Here is a 25,662-nt window from a genome sequence, read left to right on the forward strand (position 1 = left end):
TTTGCTGATGCAGGGCATATAATAACTTGAGTTGTCAGCTCAGGGTTGGGAGCTACCTAGAGATTTTGGAAGTGGAGCCTCTGGGAATGCCTGGGTTTGGGGAGGAGATGGACTTCAATGAGGAATAAGGCCCTTGAGTCCACCTTCCAAAATGGCCATTTTCTCTGTCACCTGGAGCTCAGCTGTAACAGCAGGTGATCTCCAGCTACCACCTGGAGATTACAGCAACCAAAAGAGTAACATGGAAAAAGGAAGCGGGTTAGAAGCACTAAGGCATCCACGATAAACCAGCGTCAAATATGAAAAATTCCTAGATTTATAAATATAGCATAAAGAACTTATACAAAAGTGCAATACGGCCATTGTTAATCTGCGGAATATTTGAGCTATTTGCTATGTATGAATGATTTAAACGATTTTGAAGCTTGTAGAAGCCTCGTGTGAAACAGGGCAATATGTGCATCCCTGTTGCGGTCATGTGTCTTGCTGTTATTCTTTTCTACACTGGCTACTGCTGAAAGAAGTCTTGGAGCGTTGGACTCTGTCTTCACAGTCTGCCTTACCATACCCCGGACCTACCAGTTTAAAGAATAAGAACACTTGCTATAAATGAAAGGACGTTGGATTCAGGTGTGATATATACTGCACTTTTGTATAAGTTCTTTATGCTATATTTATAAATCTAGGAATTTTTCATATTCGAGGCTGGTTTATCGTGGATGCCTCAGTGCTTCTTTCCCACCACCTGGAGACTGGCAACCTTATTTATCACACTGTTATCCTGTTCTTTCTCCAATGAGTTCAGGGCAATTAATATGACTCTCTTGTGCTCCATTTCACCCCCTGCCTAGTCATCTCTCAATGACCCTTCCTTATACTGAAAAAATCCCTTGCTATACAAATCTGTGCTGCAGGGGCTTCTTTTCGCGGAGCCACCAGTGTTGGCTGCTGCCCAGATGTGCTAGAGCAGAGACAGGATGGGTGATTATAGACCGGCTGACTCAGAGATGGCTTTGAAATTGACCCAAACAATTTCACACAAACATTTGCTGTCCATCCCTGTCCTAAACTCACCCCATCCTCTGCAGGCCGGCTCAAAATTTCCGAGCCAACAGCCAGTTGCCCCATTGGCGTCCGGAAGCTGTAGGGTAGATGAGAGGTGACTTGCTTGTGTGAAAGTGCCAAGCTGCCCCAAGCCACTTCCGTCTTTTTTTCCCCTTAAAGACTGTTAGGGGCACATGAGCATTGAGCACTGAACGTTGGGGGAAGAAAGAGTGGCCGCCTCCACATCTGGAGACGCCTCTCCACCTGGCAGACAGGATGCAGGCGCTTCGCTGGGGAATGTGTGGAGACTCCAGGATGGCTTTTTGAGGCGGCCCAATTCGGGATGCCTCCCAACTGCCCCAAACTGCCTGTCTGTTATCATCCGATGGGTCATAGTATAATGCAGGAACAATATCCTCTGCTGTTGTTGAATTTCTAATCATGCATACCTGGGAGTACCTATGACATTGTTGCCATCTTGCTGCATTCCAGTGTTCCCCCTCCTGTCCTCTCATCTTTTTCCAGAACTGATTTGTAGGCATCTTAAACTGTAAAATGTGTCTGCACCACTAGTCTCTTAAGTCTAGATAGTCAACGTTCTGCTGCTTCAGAGGGCTACTGCTTTTTTAAAAATTCTAGCTTAATTATTTTCTATTCTTGGCTTGATTTCTGTTCATTAATTATCAGTTCTTTGCAAGGGAAGTGCTGATGTTCACTTTGCAGCTAAAGCTGTTGCTCACTTTTTATTTTTCTGATTGTTGATGAGCAATCATGGTGTTTTAAATGTTAAAAAAAGTAAAAAAATGAGCAAGTCCTTTGCTGGCTATGTGGAAAAGCGGTATTTATTTCCCGCTCTTGAAAAGTTGATTAACAACTCATGAATGTTGTCACTGCAAGAGAATAGGAAGTAATGAGTTGTGGTGTGAAACAACAAAACAAAAAGCTGTAGAGAGAAGTGGAGCCTTGGATGAACATAACTTACTTACAAGTAGGTTAAATATAATGGGTTATCTATATAGTATTAGCCACCCGTGTCCCCCATCTTGATTGGGGCAACGTGGAGGTTAAACAGGTTTTTCTTCAAACTTGGGGCACTCCCCAGGTTTGCAGAAAAATCTGAAATCAAAAGTAAAATATATAGGGGTCTAAATCCCCCCAGTGCATTTTCATTGTCTGTGCACTCATAAACTGTGCACATTTTCATTTTCTGTGCAGACATTTTCATTGTCTGTGCACTCATAAAATATATAGGGGTCTAAATCCCCCCAGGGCATTTTCATTGTGCACTCACTCTGAGAGCCAGTTTGGTGTAGTGGTGAAGTGTGCGGACTCTTATTTGGGAGAACTGGGTTTGATTCCACACTCCTCCACTTGCAGCTGCTGGAATGGCCTTGGGTCAGCCATAGCTCTCATAGGAATTGTCCTTGAAAGGGCAGCTGCTGTGAGAGGTCTCTCAGCCCCACCCACCTCACAGGGTGTCTGTTGTGGGGGAAGGAGATAAAGCAGATTGTAAGCCATTCTGAGACTCTGATTCAGAGAGAAGGGCAGGGTATACATCAGGGTATATGAGAATGGAGTCTCTCCAACCTGACATGGGGGTGGATCCTAGCAGCCGCTCTAACCCAGCCTCAGCATCAGAAGATGCTGGCAGCTGTTTCACTCTGGCAAGGGGTGGAGGAGGATGCCGGCGACCAGGCAGGACTGCCAACATCCGCACTGAGCTCAGCTTCAGAGGATGCTGGCAGCCATGCTGGGCTCAGCTGCAGTGGCAGCCACTGGCAGCCCCATGGGTTCTGGCTGCAGCAGTGGAAGACACCAGTAGCTGAGCCAGGCCCAGCTATGTAGAATGTTGACAGCCGCACCAGGCTTGACAGTGGCTGCAGAGGATGCTGGCAGCTGTGCCAGACCTGGCAGTGGCAGATGCTGGGGACATTATTAAGTGTGCCAAACTTGCTGCTGGGAGGAGATATGGGATTTCCACCCCCCCCCCCCCGCGAGTCTTCTCTGTGAGCCCAGTGGGAAATTGGCAGCAGTGGGGAGAGGAATCCCCCCATGAGTACTGTGGGTCCCCACTTGTATGAATAGAATAGGATGGACCTGACTGGATGTTTACGTTGACTAGAGCATTAAATACAGTGCAGAAGTGAGCCCTGTTTCAGTTCTTCTCCCAGCTGATGAGGGAAAGGAAAAACAGAGCAGTTCAGAAGTGTCCTAAACTGCATTCCGACATCATACGCAATGCAAATTTTGTCTGCAGCTGGCACAAGCAGCTTGTTATGTGCGTTTCCCTCCCTCCAGCATGGGATACTGAAATCTTCCCGATTTAAGAAAAGATTCAGTCAAGCTGCAGTTCTCTGTGGTGTCCAAATGCAGGCACCTGGGCAGATCAGAGTCCTCTTCTTTTCCAGCACATTTTGTTCTCCTGAATTTGAAAGGGGAGGAACGATGGGGACATGTGAGCCTGAGAAGAGCCTTCCTTGATGCCTATCATGAACATCGGTTATGACATCTGAATGCAGCCCTAGTGTGGAAGGGGGCAAAACTGAGAGACAAAACTGCAGTCCTTAGATTGCTTTTTTTCTAATGGAGTGCTGTAATTTTAGTTGGAAATTCAGATTTTTTATTAAATCCTGAGAGATTTGATAGTTAACTTAAGCAGGGCTTCTAGAAATCTGTATTAACTTTCCCACATAACCAGTGTTTACTCTGTATGATGATTCTTAAGAATATTAAATAATTTCTAAAGAACAGATGAAAGCTCCATTTTTTGGAAAGCCATCAGAAATTTGCTGCAGAGATAAAACAGAAGACCAGTGAAGTCTCTCCCTTTATTAAGTGGAGTTCCCCTTTTTTCTTTTCTTTTTCTTTTTTTTTTTAGTTCTGCCATTTCCTTCCCTACAGACGATATATACTTGCATGAAATAATTTCTTTACTACCATTTTGCATCTATTAACATAAATTGGTAAAATAAAGCAAACAAGAATGACATAAGCCGCTTTGGATCCTCACTTGGGGAGAATGGGGGGTGGTGGTGGTGGTATAAGTTAAGTAAATAAACAATCATGAAAAAATGAATTGATTTTTTTTTAAGCTTTTAGAGGGATCCCAGAAAGCGGATTGCACTGACATTTGGTCCAGGAACATTCATGTAAGATTGCCTGAGGCAGTCTACAAGGGACACAGTTAATGTAGCTTTAACGTCTCTTCCCCTTCACTTAGTGTCTAGAAATCGCTACTACTAGGAAGTGCTTAACAGCTGAGGAAAAACAAACCTGGATTCTGCAGCATATATACCATACTGGGTGAACATTTATATAAGAATGTTTTTTCTGTTTGCCCAAAATGTTAACATTGTCAGCATTAATTAGCAAACCCATTCTGTGCTCTTCCTGTGCACTGCTGTTTCACCCACATCCTTATGCATAACTAGGCATTCTATTTGCAATGGCCTAGAGTAAACTGTGCTTAATAGGACAAAAGTTTGACCACAGCACTTCTAAAATTTGCTTAGTCCGTCGTTAACCTGCCTTTCATTTGTGATTTCAGGGAGGGCAGGAAGGGATGAGCCAGTGTTTGGCTTTTGGGGCTCTTTTTATATGCCCAGAGTAATGCTGGTTGCCAATTTGGGGTCAGAAAGGAATTTTCCTGCAAGCCAAATTGGGCCAGGGATCTTGGGGGGAGGGGGGGGGGAGGCTTACCTCTGGGCATAGAGCAGACATGTAGCTTTGAATTTGCTGCATTGGACTAGAATATCCTTGGTGTTCCTCCAAAGACCTCAGGGCGGTGTACATTATTCACTCCCTTCCTATTTATTGTTACAGCAAGTCCATGAGGGAGAAGAAGATGATATTGGATTTATACCCTATACTACACTCCAAATCTCAGAGTCTTAAGAGTGGCTTACAATCTCCTTTACCTCCCCTCCTCCCACAACAGACACCTTGTGAGGTAGGTGAGGCTGAGAGAGCTCTCCCAGAAGCTGCCCTTTCAAGAACAGCTCTGACTCAAGGCCATTCCAGCAACTGCAGGTGGAGGAGTGGAGAATCATACCCGACTCTCCCAGATAATAGTCCACGCACTTAACCACTACTACACCAAATTGGGAGGTTAGCCTGAAAAAGTATGACTGGCCCAAGATAGCACACTGACATTGATCGATTGATTTTAGCTGTTTTAATTATGTAAATTATGTATTTTTATTCTTAGACCCTATTGTTAGAATTTCTGTGTTGTGAGCCGCCCTGAGCCCGCCTCGGTGGGGTAGGGCGGGATATAAATCAAATAAAATGAAATGAAATCCAGAAGGCCTCCTGACAGAATGGGAATTTGAAGCTGGATCTCCCAGTTCTTAATCTGATGCTCCAACTGCTATACCATGTTGGTATCTGTGACAAAATGCATTCTCCTGGGTGATTGGCAAGCAGCAAACCTCCATTTGGTATATTCTCCCCCTCCCCCAACAGAGAATTGCTGGGAAGGAGGAAGTCCATAGATGACTTTCCAAGCTCACTTTCATACAACTGCTAGTGGATTTTGACCAAGGAATGGTGAAGGCTGCCCTCCCTCCCCTTCTTCAGGCAGGGAATAGAGAGTTGGGAGTATCAAATTCTAGAGAGGTTAGGAAGGAACTTTCTAGAGACAACAGGAAAAGCCGCCTTGACCTGGGCTGACGGGGGGGTCAAGTGGGAGGAAAAACAGAGATGATAAATCTTCCTCACAAGAGGAAATAGCTCTCTTTCTTTGGGATGCTGCGTTGAGGATAACTCAGCTGTAATCTTAAAGCAGGTGGTCATTTAAACATGTGGTTGGCGGATATCTGAAAAAGCTGGAAGTCAATGGACATTTTGTACAGATCTGTAACTTCCTAAGCTAAAAGAACCTGTCCTATTTTACCATTAGATAGGGCATATATAGAGAAAGGGACAGAGAAGTTGTGTTTTTACCAATTTCTTTTGTTTTCTGTCTCAAACTGGCATTGTGCTTAAAGTATGCCTGTAAATACCTTCTTTTTAATAAATCCTTTAAACTGGGAGCAGTTCTCTGGACCACATAGACCTCTACCATTTCTGATGCACTGTTTTAAAAGGGGCTTTTGGGGGGCGGGGAGAGGGTTGGCAAGTGGCTCTTCTTCCAAGGACACCCAACACATTAATCTGTTCCTGCAGAGGTCAGGCACTGGGCAGTGAGAAACAGAGTCAAGGCCTCAGAACAGGAAAGGGAAGCTGGATTCCCATCCCTCCCAGCAGGGAATTCCTTGGGGAAAAGGTCATGTGGTGGTAGTGGCAACCTAGAGAGAAAGAAAAGCCCCTCCAGGGAGTTGGGGACCCCTGGAGGACAGGGTGAAACAGGGCCTGCAGGCCACATTCTGCCATAGTATCATAATATTGTTTTTTATATATATATTAGATGGTTTGTCAGACAACTCTGGATACTTCTGCCTTAGCACCAGTAAAAAATCTCAAGAGAGCTGTAGATTCTTTAGAAAAATAGCAGAGCCAATCTGCATCCTATGCTTACAGGCCAAGGGATGAGGAGTGGACTTCACAAGAATGACGTTGGTTGAGCTCTTGGAACATTTGGCCTGTTGTCCCCTAGTTTAGTTGTACCTAAATTAGTATATTTTTCACATTAACCTGAAATTGTTTCTGTTTGGGTGCTAGAAAAAAAATAAGATCTGCTGGAGCTGTTGATGGTGGAAAGTGCCATCAAGTCACAGCTGGATTATGGTGACCCCATGGGGTTTTCAAGGCAGTAAATGAACAGAAGTGGTTTTGCCAGTGCCTGCCTGTGTGTAGCAACCCAGGACTTATTTGTTGGTCTTCCATCCAAGTACTAAACAGAGCCAAACACGTTTAGCTTCCAAGACCTGATGAAATCGGGCTAGCTTGAGGCCATCTAGGTCTAGGCCTACTGGGGTAATTACTTGTAATTTAATACGGTAAAAGATTTAATACCCAACCCTTCTGCCAGTGCTGGCTCTCGATACTCATTTTCTCCAATATGTCCCATGTAGTCCAGATTTATAGTGTATATCTGCTGTTAATAGGATAGATCAAGGTATATTGTAATAGCAAAATTGGCCAATGTTTGGATACTTAATTCCGATGAGCTGTGAACAGGCAAGACTTTTCTTCAATCCTGAAAAGGGTCCCAGGTTTGCAGAAAGATGTAAAATCTGGGGGGAAATACATTGGGGTTTTTAAAAAAAAATCCAAATATGAGAAAAGGAGGACCTGGAGCTTTAAGCAACACATTCCCTCGATGGCTGTTGCTAGGCAACCACAGTATTCCAGGCTTGGCTTTGTCAGTAAAAGTCAGGGGGAGGGGCAGGACCCTTTCTGGGCCTATTTAGGCCTCTGGGGGAGGACATAAGGGCCAGGCCTGGCTAGGGTTGCCTGCTCCGGTTTGGGAAGTTCCTGTAGATTTTGTGGTAGGGTCTGAGGACAGCAGGGTCTGGGGAGGAGAGAGATCTCAGCCGAATTTAACGCCATAGAGTCAATCTTTCAAACCAGCCATTTTCTCCAGGGGGCAGATCTCTGGAGTTAGGGTGTAATTTTGGGATATTTCCAGATCCTAACTGGAGGTTGGGAGCCTTAGGGTTGGCAGCAACCTCTGAGTGACTTGATACCACTTGACTTGCATGACTCAACTAGGTCTGACTGCTTGCTGCTGTTCAGCAGCAGCCACCCTGTGTGAAAGCCAGTGTGGAATAGCGATTAAAGCTTCAGAGCAGGTTGCGGGAGGTTCAAATCCTGTCTTGCCATGGAAGCTCACTAGGTGCTAAAAATGAAAAGTCAACTAGATTCCCGACTTGTCTTGCTGACAACTTCCTTTTCCAGAAAGTGAAGAAGGAAACAAGGGGATCTGCTATCTTGGATTTGATTCTCACCAACAAGGAAGAATTGATTGAAGAAGTGGAAATAGTGGGCACCCTGGGCAGTAGTGACCATGCAGTTTTGGAATTTACAGTCTTAGGGAAGGGAAAAGCTATATGTAGTCAGACTTACAGGTTGGACTTCAGAAAGGCAAACTTCGATACACTTAGAACTATGCTGGGTAAAATCCCATGGTCAGAAATACTTAGGAGGAAGGGGGTTCAGGAGGGGTGGGAGTTTCTTAAAAGCGATATACTGAAAGCACAATCACAGACTATTCCTATGAGAAGAAAAAATGGGAAAAGCCTAAAGAAGCTGAACGGCTCTCTAAAGTCTTGAGAAATAAAAAAGACTCCTTTAGGAATTGGAAGGAGGGCCTTATAACCAAGGATGAATATAAACAAATCACCAGTGCTTGAAGGGAAAAAGTTAGGAAAGCTAAAGCTCAGTATGAGCTTAGGCTGACCAAAAATGCTAAAAACAACAAAAAAGGGTTCTTATGTTCAGAGTAAGAAAAAGAGCAAGGACATGGTAGGCCCATTGCGAGGGCAAGAAAGTGAAATTGTAACGGGTAATGAAGAGAGCGCAGAACTGCTCAATTCCTGCTTTCCCCCAGTCTTCTCTTCTGAGGGGAATGGTGCTCAACATGACAAAAACAGAACATATAAGGAGGGTATGAAGTTCCAACCTAGGATCAGCATAGGTGTAGTACATAAACAGCTAGTTTCTTTAAATGAAACTAAGTCCTCAGGGCCAGATGAATTGCATCCAAGGGTTCTAAAAGAGCTTGTGGATGTAATTTCTGAGCCTCTGGCTATTATTTTTGAAAATTCTTGGAGAACAGGAGAGGTGCCGGAAAATTGGAGGCGGGCGAATGTTGTCCCCATCTTCAAGAAGGGGAAAAAAGAGGATCCAGGTAACTACCAACCCGTCAGCTTGACGTCTATATCTGGAAAAGTTTTAGAACAAATCATCAAACATTCGATCCTGGAACATTTAGAAAGAATGGATGTGATTACTAAGAGGCAGCATGGTTTTCTCAAGAACAAGTCATGTTAGACTAACCTGATCTCTTTTTTTTTGAGAAAGTGACTACCTTGCTGGATCAGGGGAATGCTGTAGACATCATTTATCTTGATTTCAGTAAGGCTTTTAATAAGGTTCCACGTATTATCCTTGTTGACAAGTTGGTAAAATGTAGTCTGGATCCTGTTACCGTTAGGTGGTTCTGTAACTGGTTGACAGATCACACCCAAAGAGTGCTTGTGAATGCTTCCTCATCCTCTTGGAGAGGAGTGACAAGTGGAGTGCCTCAGGGATCTGTCCTGAGACCTGTTTTGTTCAACATCTTTATCAATGATTTGGATGAAGGAATAGAGGGAATGCTTATAACATTTGCAGATGATACTAAATTGGGAGGGGTTGCAAACACAGAAGAAGACAGAAACAGGATACAGGATGACCTTGACAGGCTGGAAAGCTGAGCTAAAACCAATAAAATGAATTTTAACAGGGATAAATGTAAAGTTCTGCATTTAGGTAGGAAAAATCCAATGCATGGTTATAGGATGGGGGAGACTTGTCTTAGCAGTAATATGTGCGAAAAGGATCTAGGGGTCTTAGTGGATCATACGCTGAACATGAGTCAACAGTGTGATGAGGTGGCTAAAAAGGCAAATGTAATTTTGGGCTGTATCAACAGAAGTATAGTGCCCAGATCATGTGATGTGATGGTATTGCTTTACGCTGCTCTGGTAAGACGTCACCTGGAGTATTGTGTTCAGTTTTGGGCACCGCATTTTAAGAAGGATATAGACAAGCTGGAACGGGTCCAGAGGAGGGTGACGAGGATGGTGAGGGGTCTGGAGATGAAGTCCTGTGAGGAAAGATTGAAGGAGCTGGGGATGTTTAGCCTAGAGAGGAGGAGGCTGAGAGGTGATATGATCACTGTCTTCAAGTACTTGAAAGGCTGTCTTATAGAGGATGGTGTGGAATTGTTTTCTGTGGCCCCAGAAGGTAGGACCAGAACCAATGGGTTGAAATTAAATCAAAAGAGTTTCCGGCTCAACATTAGGAAGAACTTCCTGACCATTTGAGTGATTCCTCAGTGGAACAGACTTTCTCAGGAGGTGATGGGCTCTCTCTCCTTCCTTGGAGATTTTTAAACAGAGGCTAGATGGCCATCTGACAGCAATGAAGATCCTGTGTATTTAGGGGGAGGTACTTGTGAGTTTCCTGCATTGTGAAGGGGGTTGAACTAGATGACCCTAGAGGTCCCTTCCAACTCTATGATTCTGTGATTTCAGCCTAACCTACCTCACAGGGTTGTTCCACAGATAAAAAAAAGAGAAGAGGGGAATAAGTCATAAGGTCCTACCTCACAGGCCCTTAAGATTCAGTACCAGGCAAACGAGCCTGACCCAGTGGTCAGCATCACAAAATGGGGTCACAGTTTTCCTAGGTGGAGGCTACTGTGGGGTCCTAGGTGGAGGCTACTGTGAGGTTGGGGTGAAGGAAAGTTTAAGACAGAGGGGCAGATAAAAATAGGTCGGCTGTTGGGTGGGAAACAGATAGGGTTGCCAACCCTAGATTAGGAAATCCTTAGAACTTTGGGGGTGGAGCCTGAGGAGGGTGGGGTTTGAGGAAGGGAAGGACCTCAGAGGGATATAATGCCATAAACTCCATCCTCTAAAGCAAGCATTTCTTCGAGGGGAACAAAGGTAACCAACCTCCAGGAAGAGGGGAGATCACCTGGAATTACAGCTGTTCTCCAGATGACACAGATCAGTTACCCTGGAGAAAATGGCTGCTTTAGAGGGTGGACTCACCTAGGCCTGGCTGCTTGCTACTTATCAACAGCAACTTTCCTATGAAAGCCAGTGTGGTGTAGCAGTTAAGAGTTTCAGAATAGGGTCTGGGAGACCCAGGTTCGAATCCCCATCTTACTGTGGAAGCTCATGGGATGAATTGGGGCCAGTTGTATATTTTCAGTCTAACCTACCTCACAGAGCTGTTGTGAGGAAAGAAAAAGGTAGGAGAGGCAAGCTGCTTTGGTCTCCACTATGGAGAAAGGTGGGGTATAAATGAAGCAAATAAATAATAAATATAGCTGATAATGGGAGGCAGATAAAAGGTGGGTTGATGAATGATTGAGAAGAGAATGAGGCAGGGAAAGAGGAGAGGATATGGGGATTGACTGGAGGATGGGAAAAGGAAATAGAGTGGGGAAAGGAATACAGGGGAAAGTAAGGTGCTCCCCCACAAAAGGCTTTCCCTACCATGCAAGTGGGCCTGGCCAGCACCATATAACTGGATCATTGTTTTCCTAGGTAGAGGCTGGTGGGGGGGGGGGGAGTAGAATGAACCTGAAGACATTGGGACAGATAAATGTAGGCTGGCTGTTGGGTGGGAAGGGGAGAAGGAATTGGGGAAAAGGGGAGAGTCCATGGGAGCTTTCAGGAAAGTGAAAGAGGTAATAGTGTGTGTGTGTGTGTGTGTGTGTGTGTGTGTGTGAGAGAGAGAGAGAGAGATGCCTTCTGCAAGTCCTTGTGGGTGTTCACTTGTATTATTCTAAAGATGTTTACAAGGCAATGTGAGGACTTGAGTTCAGATTAGGCTCCCCCTGTTTCCAACTTGGCTCTGTGCAATTTCCCCATTGATTGTATTCCTCTTACCCGCATGCTGTGACAGTCTATCTCTATGGGTTTTTTGTTTGCTTGTTTTATTTTTAACCAGGGATGTTGATTCTTCTAGGACATGTGGGAAGGGTTTGATAGAAGAGCTGTTTAGTCTAGCAACAGTACAAAGTTTCTGGCTAATTGACTAATTTTAAATTGGCATGGTTCAGAGCATACATTGCCAACTCGTTACATATGGAAGTGAATGTGTAGTAAAACAGTGATGGAACTAACAGAATCCAAGAAAGCAAGACTGGGGGGGAAAGCCTTTACATGAGGAGCTAGCCCTACACGTCTCAGAATTAGTCAGTTGGAAGGTTGGAAGGGGTTTGAAGATAAGGAAGATGGTTGTTGACTGTGCTGATTGTTCTGTGGAATTTGCTGATTGTTCTGTGGAATTTGCTGGTTGTTCTGAGACTCAGAACAACCAGCAAATTCCACAGAACAATCAGCACAGTCAACAACCATCTTCCTTATCTTCAAACCCCTTCCAACCTTCCCAGCAATTAACACAGAACAATGGTCACATTCAACAGCCAGTTTCCTTATCACTACCCTTCCAGAAAGCCCCACCAAACCATGGGCACATCCACAAACCAATTGCCCTTTCATCACACCCCCTCCAGCCTACAAATAGCAGCTCTCCAGCAGCCCCGGCCCCACTCAATGCACAGCAGCCAAGAAGGTCTGAGCGCCTGCTCCGGCTGCAACGCCACTGAGGATGTTCTCCGCAGCTGAGAACGAAACGTCTGGAAGGAAAACTTTCCCCAGTAGAACACGGCACTTGATCCCAAAAGATTCTACAAAGCCTAAAGTTGCATTCTTTCCACCTCTCCCTCCCTCCATCTTCCTTCCGGCTGGCTCGCAAATATCTAATGTTCGTGTCTTGCGGCTCTCAGGCATCTGATGTTTATTCTATGTGGCTCTTATAGTATGCAAGTTTGGCCACCCCTGCTCTAGAGTGTAGCAGTTTAGGTTTGGTGATGGTGAAAGCAGAGTAGGTTGATTTGATGATCAGTAAGCAACATCATTTGGAAAAAAATTCTTAAAATGTAAATCATTTTAAAAAAATAGATCACTGATTTTTTTTTTTTATTGCTGTTTTTGAAAATAATGTAAAAATTATTGGGGTTTGTAGAATCTTTCGGGATCAAGTGCCGTGTTCTACTGGAGAAAGTTTTCCTTCCAGACGTTTCGTTCTCAGCTGCGGAGAACATCCTCAGTGGTGTTGCAGCCGGAGCAGGCGCTCAGACCTTCTTGGCTGCTGTGCATTGAGTGGGGCCAGGGCTGCTGGAGAGCTGCTATTTGTAGGCTGGAGGGGGTGTGATGAAAGGGCAATTGGTTTGTGGATGTGCCCATTGTTTGGTGGGGCCTCCTGGAAGGGTAGTTTCTCCAGTAGAACTTTCTCCAGTAGAATACGGCACTTGATCCCGAAAGATTCTACAAACCCTAATGATGTTACCAGCCGTGAAAACCTGAAATCTTTGATAATGTAAAAATTACTCATGCCTTGTTTCTGGAAATTGTTGTGCAGCTAGCCCACAGTTCAGCACACCTAACTTTGTCCTGGATTGTAGGTTTTGTCTTAAACAAAAAATCGTATTCAGTCTCCTTGTATGTGTACAGAGAACCAAACAGAAATCTATTCATTTATATAGCTCTCTTGGCAGCTATTATTGCTTAGGGCAAAAGGAATGTGAATAGTATGATTGGGGGTGGGAGAGGCTGATTATTCTTGAAGGCAGAGATGTAAAATTCCCAGAAATCTTGAGGCTGTTGGAGCAGAAAATGTCTCTTTGGGAATTAGGGGGCAGCATACATTTTTGGGGGGGAAATGACACATATGCAGTACTTTTTATCACACTTAAATCTGTTTTGCTGTGTTAACAACATGAAATGCATTATTTACACCTTAGCATATACAAGTGTAAATGTTGTACTTACATAAATGTCTTGCAGTGCCATTCTAAGAACATTTTGCTAGAATTAAACCCCATTAAATAGATGTGCAAGATTCTGAGTATACATGCTTTCAGTTGCTTTTTAATTAAAATTTCCCCAATACTGCAGCAAGAGAGAGTTGCAAACTGTTGCACGTATCCTGCATTTGTCTCATTCCAAGGGTGTGTGTGTCTGTTTCATAGGAGTTTTTTTCCAGTGTTACCCAAAATTCCCCAAATAATTTGATGGAAAAACTGGGAAAAAAATCTGAGACTTTGCCCTTTCTATACATTTTGAATGACTAAAACCCTCTCTTAAAAGTGTTTCAGGTTTTGGGTTTCCACAAATCTCGGAGTTTTCCAAGCAGAAAAAAAAATGACAAAAATCCTTGGGTAGGGGGATAGAAAAATAATCTCCCAAGTTTTCCAGCCCCCCTCCCCCCCAGCCTTCACATCTTTTACTCCTAGGTAGCATAATGAATTAGTTTATTTAGTTTCCAAAGCCAAAGCAAAATGAGTTTGCCAAGCCAGCCCCGCAGACACAGCGGCTTCTGCCACTCAGGGCAACTTCCGTCACTGCCTAGCAGCAGAAATGTGTCTGCAAGTGTTGTGCAGATGAGGTGGCCCTGCCGCAAGGGGCAAGTTGAGCTACTTCCAGGCGGTAGGACTGGGTCTGAATGGCTGATAACAGATGGGCATTTTGGGGCAGATGGGAGGCATCCCAAATTGGGATGGCTCAAAAAAAAAAAAACCCGTCCTGGAGCCTACACACACTCCACCGCAAGCCGTCCGTATCCCGTCCAGGGGGCGGCATGGGCATGTTCAGACAGCTGTTGCACACCATTCCCGTCCACATACATTCTCAGTAGTCATGTGCATACACGTGCATAGGTGAGTGGAAGTGGTAGCTTTTTTAGTTGCTGTACGGAAGACGAGTATGGGACAAGAACAGGCGGCAGATGTTTGAGTGTGGAATGGTTTTTTGGGTCGATTTCGGAGGTGTCTCTGAGCCGGCCCAAACTGCTGGTCTGTAATCACCCAATGAGTCACATGGTAGCAAAGCCCTAACAATTCCTGGCAGTAAGACTGGACCGAACAAGCCTTCTGCTAGCCATTGTTCACAGTTAATATCAGGGCTTTTTTTATAGCAGGAACTCCTTTGCATATTAGATCACACACCCCTGATGTAGCCAATCCTCCAAGAGCTTACAGGGCTCTTAGTTACAGGGCCTACTGTAAACTCCAAGAGGATTAGCTTCATCAGGGGTGTGTGGCCTAATATGCAAAGGAGTTCCTGCTACAAAAAAAGCTCTGGAAGTGATAGTTAGAAAGCAGGGAGTGGGACCAGCGTGCCCGCGCCTGCTCTCCCTCTCTGCATGTTGACTGAGTGCTCAGGGGTCGTGTACATCAAGCAGTTGGGCCACAGACCACAAATAGGTGAAACTGAGTGGTGAATCCACAAATGGCAAGAGCCTACTGTAAATTCAGTTTCAAAGTGACTGTCTTCCACCTTCTGTCCCACATTAAAAATCTTCTTATGTGCACATTAGCAAACACAATAAAGTCACAAAGATTCTTTTGTGTTAGTATAAATGTTCAGTGACAGGCATCGTAATCCTGAGGGCTGCCGAGGTGTTGGCCAGCCACCGATGCTGCTAATCTATTCCCTGGGGACATTCTGCAAAGGGAAGTAACGCGTGACCCTTCACAAGGCACAGGTGGCATAGGATGAACGTTGGCATCGACAGCAGCAACATCCACCAGCCTGTGGCATTCACAGGGGCAGTCACCACTTGCTAAAAAGTTACATAAAGTGTTTGGAGAGTCCAGAATCGACAAGTATAAAATACTAACTCTATAAATTCAGTATATTTATTATATCTGGAATCTGCTTGATGATATAAGCAGGAACTCCTCTGCATATTAGATCACGTCCCCCTGATGTAGCTAATCCTCCAAAAGCTTATAGTAGGCCCTGTACGAAGAGCCCTATAAGCTCTTGGAGGACTGGCTACATCATGGGGGCATGGCCTAATATGCAGAGGAGCTCCTGCTAGAAAAAGAGCCCTGGATATAAGTATTCCAATATTGGAAACCATATTGCCTCAAATTCCATTATGGTATCTGTATTAGTTATAGGTTTCATTTTATCATTAAGTTTACCCACTGTATATATTTTCCAAATGTTTTTGTGCCAAAGATTAATAGTTAGGTTTTTGTCTGTTTTCAAATTATTTGCCATAACATTTCTAGCTGCATATAGAACTATGCTGTGGTTTTGGTGGCATAACTTTCTGCCCCTTTGGGGGGGGGGGGGGACATTTCCAGAATGGGGTAGTTTAGGGAGCCAACTAACTCCTACCAGATCCTGGGTCTGCCCCTTTCCCTACCAGCATAGCATCTCACAGCAGTGTTGCTCCTTGGTGTTGCCACATCAACCCTTGGGTAGGGTGCAGTGCTGCTAAGGCATCCCACTGCTATATCTCAGAGGTATGGTAGAGGAGTACCTTGTCAGCTCCCTGTGTACTTCCCCCATTTCCCAGATTGCACTTCTCAGGCAGCAAGAGAAGAAGAAGAAGATATTGGATTTATATCCCGCCCTCCACTCCGAAGAGTCTCAGAGCGGCTCACAATCTCCTTTACCTTCCTCCCCCACAACAGACACCCTGTGAGGTGGGTGGGGCTGGAGAGGGCTCTCACAGCAGCTGCCCTTTCAAGGACAACCTCTGCCAGAGCTATGGCTGACCCAAGGCCATTCCAGCAGCTGCAAGTGGAGGAGTGGGGAATCAAACCCGGTTCTCCCAGATAAGAGCCAACACACTTAACCACTACACCAAACCACTACACCAAGAGAATTTTTATTTATTTATTTATTTGGAATTTATATCCCGCCCTTCCCACCAGGTGGCTCAGGGCGGCTTACAACATGTAAAAAACTAACATATAAAACTAGCATAGAATATAAAATTAAACATAAAAAGTTAATATTTCATAATTTACGTAGTTAAAATCTAGACATTTATCACAGTTATATACATAAACATTAAACCATACAGCGATCTTACAGCTACACTCAGTTCAAGTTCAGTGCCGGTTAGTTGTAGGCCAGCCGGAAGAGGGCTGTTTTACAGGCTCTGCGGAATTGAGCAAGAAAGAGGGCATAGTAGATGTTTTGGTTCCCTCATGGTTCATCCATGTTTGGTGCAGTATAGCCAAACTAAACTGGAAAATGTACTTTAAAAAAAAAAAATGAAACCTTGAGATAAATTTTGTTTAGAGCTAGAATCCTGTCCCAAAATTTGTAATCCAGACTTATTCTTCAAGGATTTTCATTTTAATGACTGCATTTTCTGGCTACTGCTGCCCGCTAATCCTAATCTCAACCTTGTAATTTCATTAATGCGATGAGAAAAAGGATTAGAAATAATTATAGCAGGATATAAATAATTACAGTAGTAACCTTATTTGTTATCACCATACAAAAACTGCCCATTTCGAAAAACTGCAGAAGTGGAAAGCAGAACAAAATTGCCAAGTAGGTCCAAGGCTCTGTTAGATACATGCCTCTTCAGGGCCCCAGCTTCCATTACTACAGATGCATTAGGATAATGTGAATGCTACAGGATGCCCTTTCATATCATGGATATCTGCCCTGCCACTATCAGGGTGGCACTAAAGGTAAAGGTCGTTCCCTGTGGAAGCACCAGTCATTTCCGGCTCTGGGGTGACGTCGCATCATGATGTTTGAGTCCAGTGGCACCTTTAAGACCAGCAAAGTTTTATTCTGGATATAAGCTTCTGTGTGTGCATGCACACTTCTTCCGATTTAATGAAACTTTAGATTCAATGAAATGGAAGTTACCAGTCTATACATATAGGTAGAGGGTGGGCCTGTTTCTGCCTCCCTTGTCTTAACTGTAGCTCCCTACTCCCCCCCCCCCCCCAGCTGTAATAAGAGAAGGACTGAGAAAGCTCTACCCCCTCCTCATCCCTTAAGGATGGGATGGAGATTTTGAAAGCTCAGCCAAGTCCTTCTAGGTTGCAGCTCAGGGTGGGCATGTGGACAGGGGGTTTGGGGAGGAGGAATAGCATCCAAGTTAAAAGAGAGAAGATTTACATCTGTCACAACACTTAGGCACCATGGCAACCCAATAACTAGAATTGGTCAAGCCTTATTCTATTGTCACCTCAGAGTTAGAAACGACTGGTGCTTGCACAGGGGACTACCTTTACCTTTTTATTCCATTGTATTAAAATTTTATCTTGCCTTTCCTTTAAGAAGCTCTGGGTAACATATCCATTTTCTTCTTATGGAAATTTAGTGAAGTAGGCAAAGTGAGGAGATGATGACTGCAGTGTTCCCTCTAAGCTGACTTAGCGTGAGCTAGCTCACCGATTTTTAGCTTCCAGCTCACACATTTTTGTCTTAGCTCAGGAAGGATGACCCCAGAGCACAATAATTTATGCGGTAGCTCACAACTTTAATGCCAGTAGCTCACAACGTAGAATTTTTTGCTCACAAGACTCTGCATCTTACAGGGAACATTGGATGTCTGGCCCAAGGTTATAGTCCAGTGGCACCCTTAAGACCAACAGAGTTTTATTCAGGGAGTGAGCTTTCGTGTACAGGCACACTTCCTTGGACAAACTGGAATGAGGAAGCATGGCTGCACACCAGAACTCGTACTTTGAATGAATCTTTGTTGGTCTTTGTGACGGAACCGGCCCGATTCTGCCTTCAGACCCGGTCCCGTCAACTCCCCATTGAGTCGCCAACTCCTGGAGGGAGCTATTTCTCCTCCTGCCCCTTGGGCTCGCTGCCACCACCTGCTCAGTCTAGGGGTTCAGATTGAGAGGAACAGGACTCCCAATCCCCCTTTCCAGCTCTGAGGCCAGGCCTCAAGGTCCTCTGCCACCCTGTACTTGGGTATCACAGAGACCACAGCACTTCTTTGGGGAACCCCTGGAGGATTGGCACCTTATCCAACTGCATGCCTTCCCCCTTCCCTGGGGCCCCCTTCATAAAGCAGCGTGGTCTAAGGCGGTTGGGGATCTATGTGGTACAGAGTTTGACTGCCAGCATTCAAAACAGCAAAAATATTTAATTAAAAGAGAAAAAGAAAAGAAAAGAAGAACGAAACAAAAACAGTTGCATGTAAAAGGTTACACAGCACAGCACCCGCACAGCAAACAGCATGACAAAGAAAAGGTGGTTATAAACGCATCGTATTGTCCCTGGTCTAAACTTGCCCTGCCTTGTGAATGACTTACTTGGTCTGACTGCCTGGGGGCCTTCTCCCCCTGAGTAGGCCTATATTACAGTCAGGAGCCCCCATGCTCCCAACCTCCTCCTTGGAGCGCCAGCTAAGGACTGCTTCTCTTCCTGCCTAACTCACATACCAAGAACAAAAGAACTTCCTGCCGCTCTAGGAGGCTTTCCCCCTAGAGTTGTTGGTTTGGCTCTGGAAGGGAGGGGGGAATGAAAGGAGGGCTAGGCCCCAAAGCCTGCTTAGCAGTTTCAAGTTCCCTCCCAACTAAGATGGCGTTTCTCCACAGTCTTAAAGATGCCATTAGACTCTATCTTTCTTCTGTTGCTTCAGTCCAGCAAGGCTACCCACCTGGCCCAAGGTTGTTCACTGAGCTTCATGGCAAAAGGGACTTTGAACTTGGTCCCTCTGGTACCAAATTGCCATTCTAACCACACCCATTATACCTCAGTGAAATTACATACGAAACTCTTTCTCAGGAAAATCAGTGTTGAATTTAAAGTGCTTGACCTTTTAGTTAATCGCACCAATTTTTATTTAAGTACAGTATGGGATAAGAGTTTTCACTGGGGAAGGATTTTGGTGTGGCTTCATTACCTCCTAGAGTTGGGGCAAGTTATTCTATTGTGCTTAAATTTTCCCAATCTGCATATTTACATTTGACTGAATTTACATTTGCTTGATTTACATTTGCTTGAGTTTACATTTACATTTGCTTGAGTGCACAGAACTAAGTGGCTGAAGGAATTGAATTGCAAGGTAGACTAAAGCAGATGCCTGTGAAAACCCATGACTAGAGTTGGCTAAAAAAACAGTTGGTTTATTTCAGGTTTCCCCATGTGAGAAATGCCGCTGTGAAGCCAACGGTGAAGTGGTGTGCACTGTATCTGCTTGTCCTCAAACCGACTGTGTGGACCCTGTGTATGAACCAGATCAGTGCTGTCCCATCTGCAAAAATGGTGAGTAACTTAACACAAGCTTCAGTAATAGACTGTAGGAAGCCAGTTTTTGTGTTCCAGTGGCAGTGACAGTATGTGTTCTGGTGGAGAATACCGTTTTTCTTGCATTTGGCGTTTTGTAGCAATCCTCAAACTGGTTTGTGCTATATAGGCTCCATGTGAACATATTCAAAAGTCATTTTATGCGGCCATGGTTAGTAACAACTGTGTTTTGCCATTAAACAGTATGCTCCCACAAAATCTCAGCATGGCACAACTAGACTACTAGGAGGGCACGCATACCTTTGAACTTAAGTGTAGTGTGTTATCTCTAAATTCACACACATGCATGTGCTCCTACCTATAATTATCTCTTCCTATACTCCACTCCAGCTGGTTAGTACTTGGAGGGGAGACCATCAAGGAAGTCTAGAGTTGCTAGGAAGAGGCAAGCAATGGCAAACCACTTCTGAAGCCTCTTGCACTGAAAACCCCATAAGGGGTTTCATTATAAGTCCACCGCAACTTGACAGTGCTTTATATACACTGCATAGCTCCTCTGACCTTGGGCTCCTTGAGAATTTCACCTTGCTTTTGCAATCACACTTTTCACTCTCCTCCTATTGCCTCTTTCTTCTTCTCCGTATTTTCTGGTAACGGAAGTTCTGCACCGCCCATAGGGCAGGCACATTTTCCACATCGAGGCAATGAAACGCGAGGAATTACTGCATGATCTTATATGCACTACAGATGTGACAAGGGGGGAAAAAACTGCTGGTTTTTCAAACAATGAAAGGGTTATTTTATCAAAATTTCTTTCTAATTTAAGGAACTGAGCTCAAATGGTCCATAAAAGCACAGGACAGATTAATCATTGCTCTGCTCTGTCTTTTCTAACACCAGAAAAGTTTACAGAGCTATTGTTTTGTAACAAGTTGTACTTCCAAATATGAGGTCTATTTTTCTTTATTTAAGCCCCCCCCCCTTTCCCCAGCAACCAGAATCCAAGAGTACAAGCAAAATATAGCACCGTGGATTTTTTAAAAAAAAATAAGCAATAAGCAAAACAATATAAACATTAAAAGAAGATTTCCCTCAAAGAGCAGCAAACTGACATCCTCTTGACTAATCCGTGCCTAGCAAGAAGAAAATATAAAAGCCCCTAGATCCACATAACAACCTTGGTTTCCAGCCCCTCTGAAATGCCATCAGATTGGAGGCCCACCTAAATTGTTCTGAAAAGCTATTCTATAAAATGGAGGCAACTGCCGAAACAACTTGGGAATGGGCAGCAGCAGATAGCAATTGGGGGAGGAGGGAGGGACCACCTAAAAGTATTCCTTTGAACTGGAAATTGGCAGCTAGTGAAGAAATTACAAAATGGGAGTAAAATGCTCTCTGTAGTTGATAACAGCCTGGCTGCCTCTTTTTCCAGCAGCAGTTTTCTTTTAGTGCAGCAGCCCATATAGTGCATTATGACAGTCAAACCTTGGGATTCCTGTGGCTTGGATTAGTGTAGCCAGGTGGATGGGAAAGCGTTTAGGTTGTGCAACTGGGAAACCACATTTCTTAGTTTCTTAATTGTGGAACGCTGAGAGTAATTGATTGAGACCGCCGCCATGTTTAAGAGGAGATGGATGGCAGGGTCTCAATCAATCTGTTACTCTCAGCATTCTACAATAAAGGATACATCAATCTCTGGTTTTGACATATTTATTTCCTTCTCTGTTTTTCCCCTGCACAGTTGAACCCAAACAAATTGAAACAAATTCCTGTTTTACCCCCCCCCCCCCGAATCTGTTAAATGTCTTCATTATGCTATATAATAATTTAGTGCTCACCCTCCACCTATATGTATAGACTGGTAATTTCCATTTTTGTTTGTCTCTGTCTTCATTAAGGATGGGCACAAACTGGGGGAAATGATGGTTCGTTTCGTTTCCTGATTTGTTTGGTTTCTGGTTTGTGATTCATTGGGTTGTTTGGTTTGGGAGGTGTAAAACTCACCAGGAGTCTTCAGCAGACTCTCCTCTACCCGCCCTCCAAGTTTGGCAAAGACTGGATTTGGAATGTCCAAGTTATAGCCCCCCAAAGCAGGTGCCCCCAGGAAAACTCAGCTTCAGCTCTCATGATGAAAACAAACTCTTCTCTGTTTACGTTGCAGTGCAAAGTGAATGCAATGGAGTCAGGGTGTCTTTTCCCACACAGCAGAATGAGAGTTCAATTATTGGCTCCAAGAGCTGTCAATCAAGCTGTGGACAACTGTTATGGGTGTTTCCAGGGCTTCCGGAAGTCCACTCCAGTATTGCCTGTCAGTTGATTGAATCAGCGCTGGGCTGTCTGGGAAACAAACTACAAAGATGAAATAAATGAAGCACCACGGTCAGAAGCGGTTTGAAATGATACACAAATATTTATTTATTTATTCATGATTTATATCCCGCCCTTCCCACAAGTGGCTCAGGGCGGCTTCCAGAAATTGGTCAAACATAAAAATTAAACAATTTAAAATATATAAACAATTAAACATTTAAAACAGTTAAAACCTTAAAAACCAGTAAACATTCCAATTACATATAGAACAGACGTCTGGCCAAGCTACATTGAGTTTTCATCTTAGCTAGGTGTAGGCTAGCTGGAAGAGGGTCGTCTTATAGGCCCTGTGGAACTGAACAAGGTCCCGCAGGGCCCTCACCTCCTCCTCACCAGGCCTGATTCGTGCATGAATCGCAGTTTGTGGTTCAGTTCATGCCCATGCCTAGTCGTGACTCTCATTGGCCTTTCCTGCCAACTAACCACCACTCACCTCTCTCTCTTCCTAGCTGTAATAGTTGAGGAAATTCTGTTTCACTGTTTCACTGAAGAAGTGTGCTTGCACTTAATTTTGGAATGCTTAATAAAACTCTTAAAGGTGCCACTGAATTTAAACTTTGTTCTATCATCCATAGGGTTTCTGAACTCCAGGGTGTCAAGCATTGATATTTCTCTATAATCAAGCTTTTGTTCTTTAATCAAAAGTTGCTTTATTGTTAAAGCTCCATAGCTTGCTCAAGGACGGACGCCTCGGAAGTAATGACATACATAGCATTGCATAGTAACTTATAGGCATGCTTCAAAGGGAATGGTTACAGATGACTTCAAAAGGATAACATAAAGATGCAAATTGAGTTGAGGGTTCAAAAGCTACTCACTAGTATCTCTTTATGACTTAGGAATGTCAGCTAATAAAAACATCTCCCTTTCTCACACATTTTCTGGGAACCGATAAGACCTGGCTATGTGAATCTGGGGGAGAGGCACTCTACACCATTGACACAAGGTTACTTTAAACATCCTGGGTCCAGATGGATTTATTATGCACCCTTAGAATTTATGGATTTATTATGCACCCTTTGGTTAGAAGGCGAAAGCAAGGGGGGTGGGAAGAGCATGAAGAGTGTTCTGCTTTGTATCTGGTTTGTCTGCTGAACACCATTAGAAATAGCATATAGAAATGGCATGCTTGACACAGGCTCTCTCAGTAAGCAAGGATCTCTGTATTTTCCATAATGATAAGGTTGTGCTGTGCACAGACCCGACATTTATTCCTATAGTTGTTTTTTCCCCCTTTCTGTAAACATTCCTATATAAGCTCTTTACTTTCTGTAGCACCAGTGGAGTGAGTAAGGGGGTGAGAGGCTGTGTTTCCTCTGCTATACTTTTGTGCAGGTAACAAGATGCTGTGTTAACTCGCCAAGGCTAGCAATTAATACTCTAATATGCCTTACATTTCAGTTTACAAACAGCATATTTCTGTGGCTTCTGCTGAGAAACAGAGAATTGCAGGATGCTTTTCCAAATCCCTTTTCAGAAAGCTTAGGAAAATGAAAGACTAAGGATGCTATCCTAAGAAGAGCTCATTGGGTCTCATTCTGCTTAGGATGGCTGCATAATATTGGTTAAAAATGTGTTTTGGGTACATGCTGTGTGTGTTCTGATGAGGATGCAGAGAACTTCTTAAATATTATTAGTGTTTGAGTATAACTTGCTTGAAATGCCCCTTTTCTTAAGCTGAGCTCAGGGGCATCAAACATGAAGTTTGGGGGCCTAATCAGGGCCTATCACGCCCCCAAGCAACTGGCTGTCATCTGCTTCCTTCTCCCTGTATCTTGCTTCCTTCTGCATCACAGCTTGCTTTGCAAGGCTTGCTCAACTGCACGGGAGCTAAAGAACAAAACCTCTATTTTCTCCATTGACTGAGGCTATTTTCTCTATTTTCTCCACTGACTGAGGCTCCTCCCCTGGGAAGGAATAGCTTGCTTTGCCAGGCTCTCTCAATCACACAGCAGAGCTACTGAGCCAAGCGTCTCTTCCTTCTATTGACTAAGGCTCCTCCCTCATCCAGTTCCTGGGGAAGGAAGGAAAGAGCCAGACTGGGGAGGGACGGTGGCTCAGTGGTAGAGCATCTGCTTGGGAAGCAGAAGGTCCCAGGTTCAATCCCTGGCATCTCCAAAAAAGGGTCCAGGCAAATAGGTGTGAAAAACCTCAGCTGGAGACCCTGGAGAGCCGCTGCCAGTCTGAGAAGACAATACTGACTTTGATGGACCAAGGGTCTGATTCAGTATAAGGCAGCTTCATAGGTTCATAGGTTCATAGCTTCCTGAACAGTTCCCTGGAACCCATGGGAGAAATACAAAGAAAGCACCTTTAAGACAAATGAGTACTAATGTTTTAAGCATATTTTAAGTTTTTTAAAAAAAAAATATTTGTGTTTGTGTTCTTTATAAAATTTATATTTCTGCTGCCTAATCTTAAATAGGTACACACATGGCCCAACCAGACATGGCCCGGCCCAACAAGGTCTCTTATCTGGCCCTCATAACAAATGAGTTCGACACCCCTGGAGTCTCTCCTTTGTTTGCCTAAAAGATTTGCTTGCATGGTGGCTCTCTTCTCTCCCACCATTGTGTCCACATAGTGCTATCTTTGCTGTAATGTATTGTTGTGAGCCGCCCTGAGCCTGCTTTGGTGGGGAGGGTGGGATAAAAATCCAATAAATCAAATCAAAACAAAATCTCATGGAGCCTTTCTGGGTTATAAAAGGGCTTTTGTCTTAAGGCTGCAAGAATGTAGGCCCAGAAGATGGGTAGGCTTACTGTGACACTCATGTGATATCTTTTGTGGATAAATTTGCTCACGTTCTTCACAATTCATATGTCACAGTTGGTTCACTTCAGTCACGCAATGCTGCTGTAGTGCAGTCTGATCCTAGCTGTATTATTGACTTTCTGTTGGTGAGACCACAGTCTAGGCTTGACCCTTCCCTCTCATGGCTCATAGGATCTAGGTGGGTCATTCTGATTGAGAAGGCACCTACCCAGATTATTCCTGAATTGCAATGTGAGCAGCATGTTTGCCTTTTGTATTAATGAACACTTGATGAGATGCCGTAAGGGACAGAGGAGACACTTTGCATTTACAAGTCACTGTGAAAGTGTAAATGTTTTACGTGCTTAAATAATGTGCCGAAACAGCAGTTTGTTAAATATTCGACTGTGCTCGTCACAGCTTATGAGCCTGAACCATTGGTCGATTGAGCATTTATAGTTTCTGTTTCCAGTTTTCACGGAGGAAAGCCTTAATACAAAACCTGAGCAGTCTACCTGTGCCATCCATTTCACCACTGCACAAGGGAGCACCACGAGATGAGCTTGGAAGAGTGATCTGTTTGGTGTAGTGGTTAAGTATGCGAACTCGTATCTGGGAAAACGGGGTTTGATTCCCCACTCCTCCACTTGCACCTGCTGGAATGGCCTTGGGTCAGCCATAGCTCTGGCAGAGGTTGTCCTTGAAAAGGCACCTTCTCTGTGAGAGCTCTCTCAGCCCCACCCACCTCACAGAGTGCCTGTTGTGAAGGAGGAAGAAAAAGGAGATTGTGAGC

General features: G+C 44.2%; 1 protein-coding gene across 2 annotated transcripts in view; it reads left to right on the forward strand.

Moving 5' to 3' along the window:
* The window catches only part of VWC2 (von Willebrand factor C domain containing 2), a 127,428-nt gene that overhangs the window by 15,727 nt on the left and 86,039 nt on the right, over positions 1-25,662 (forward strand). For both annotated transcript variants that reach the window (XM_060247775.1, XM_060247774.1), the window contains exon 2: positions 19,634-19,763. In XM_060247775.1, the coding sequence (XP_060103758.1) occupies positions 19,634-19,763 (130 nt within the window). The remainder of the gene's footprint in view (positions 1-19,633; positions 19,764-25,662) is intronic.

This window comes from Heteronotia binoei, chromosome 10, assembly GCF_032191835.1.
Source record: "Heteronotia binoei isolate CCM8104 ecotype False Entrance Well chromosome 10, APGP_CSIRO_Hbin_v1, whole genome shotgun sequence".
Taxonomy (NCBI): domain Eukaryota; kingdom Metazoa; phylum Chordata; class Lepidosauria; order Squamata; family Gekkonidae; genus Heteronotia; species Heteronotia binoei.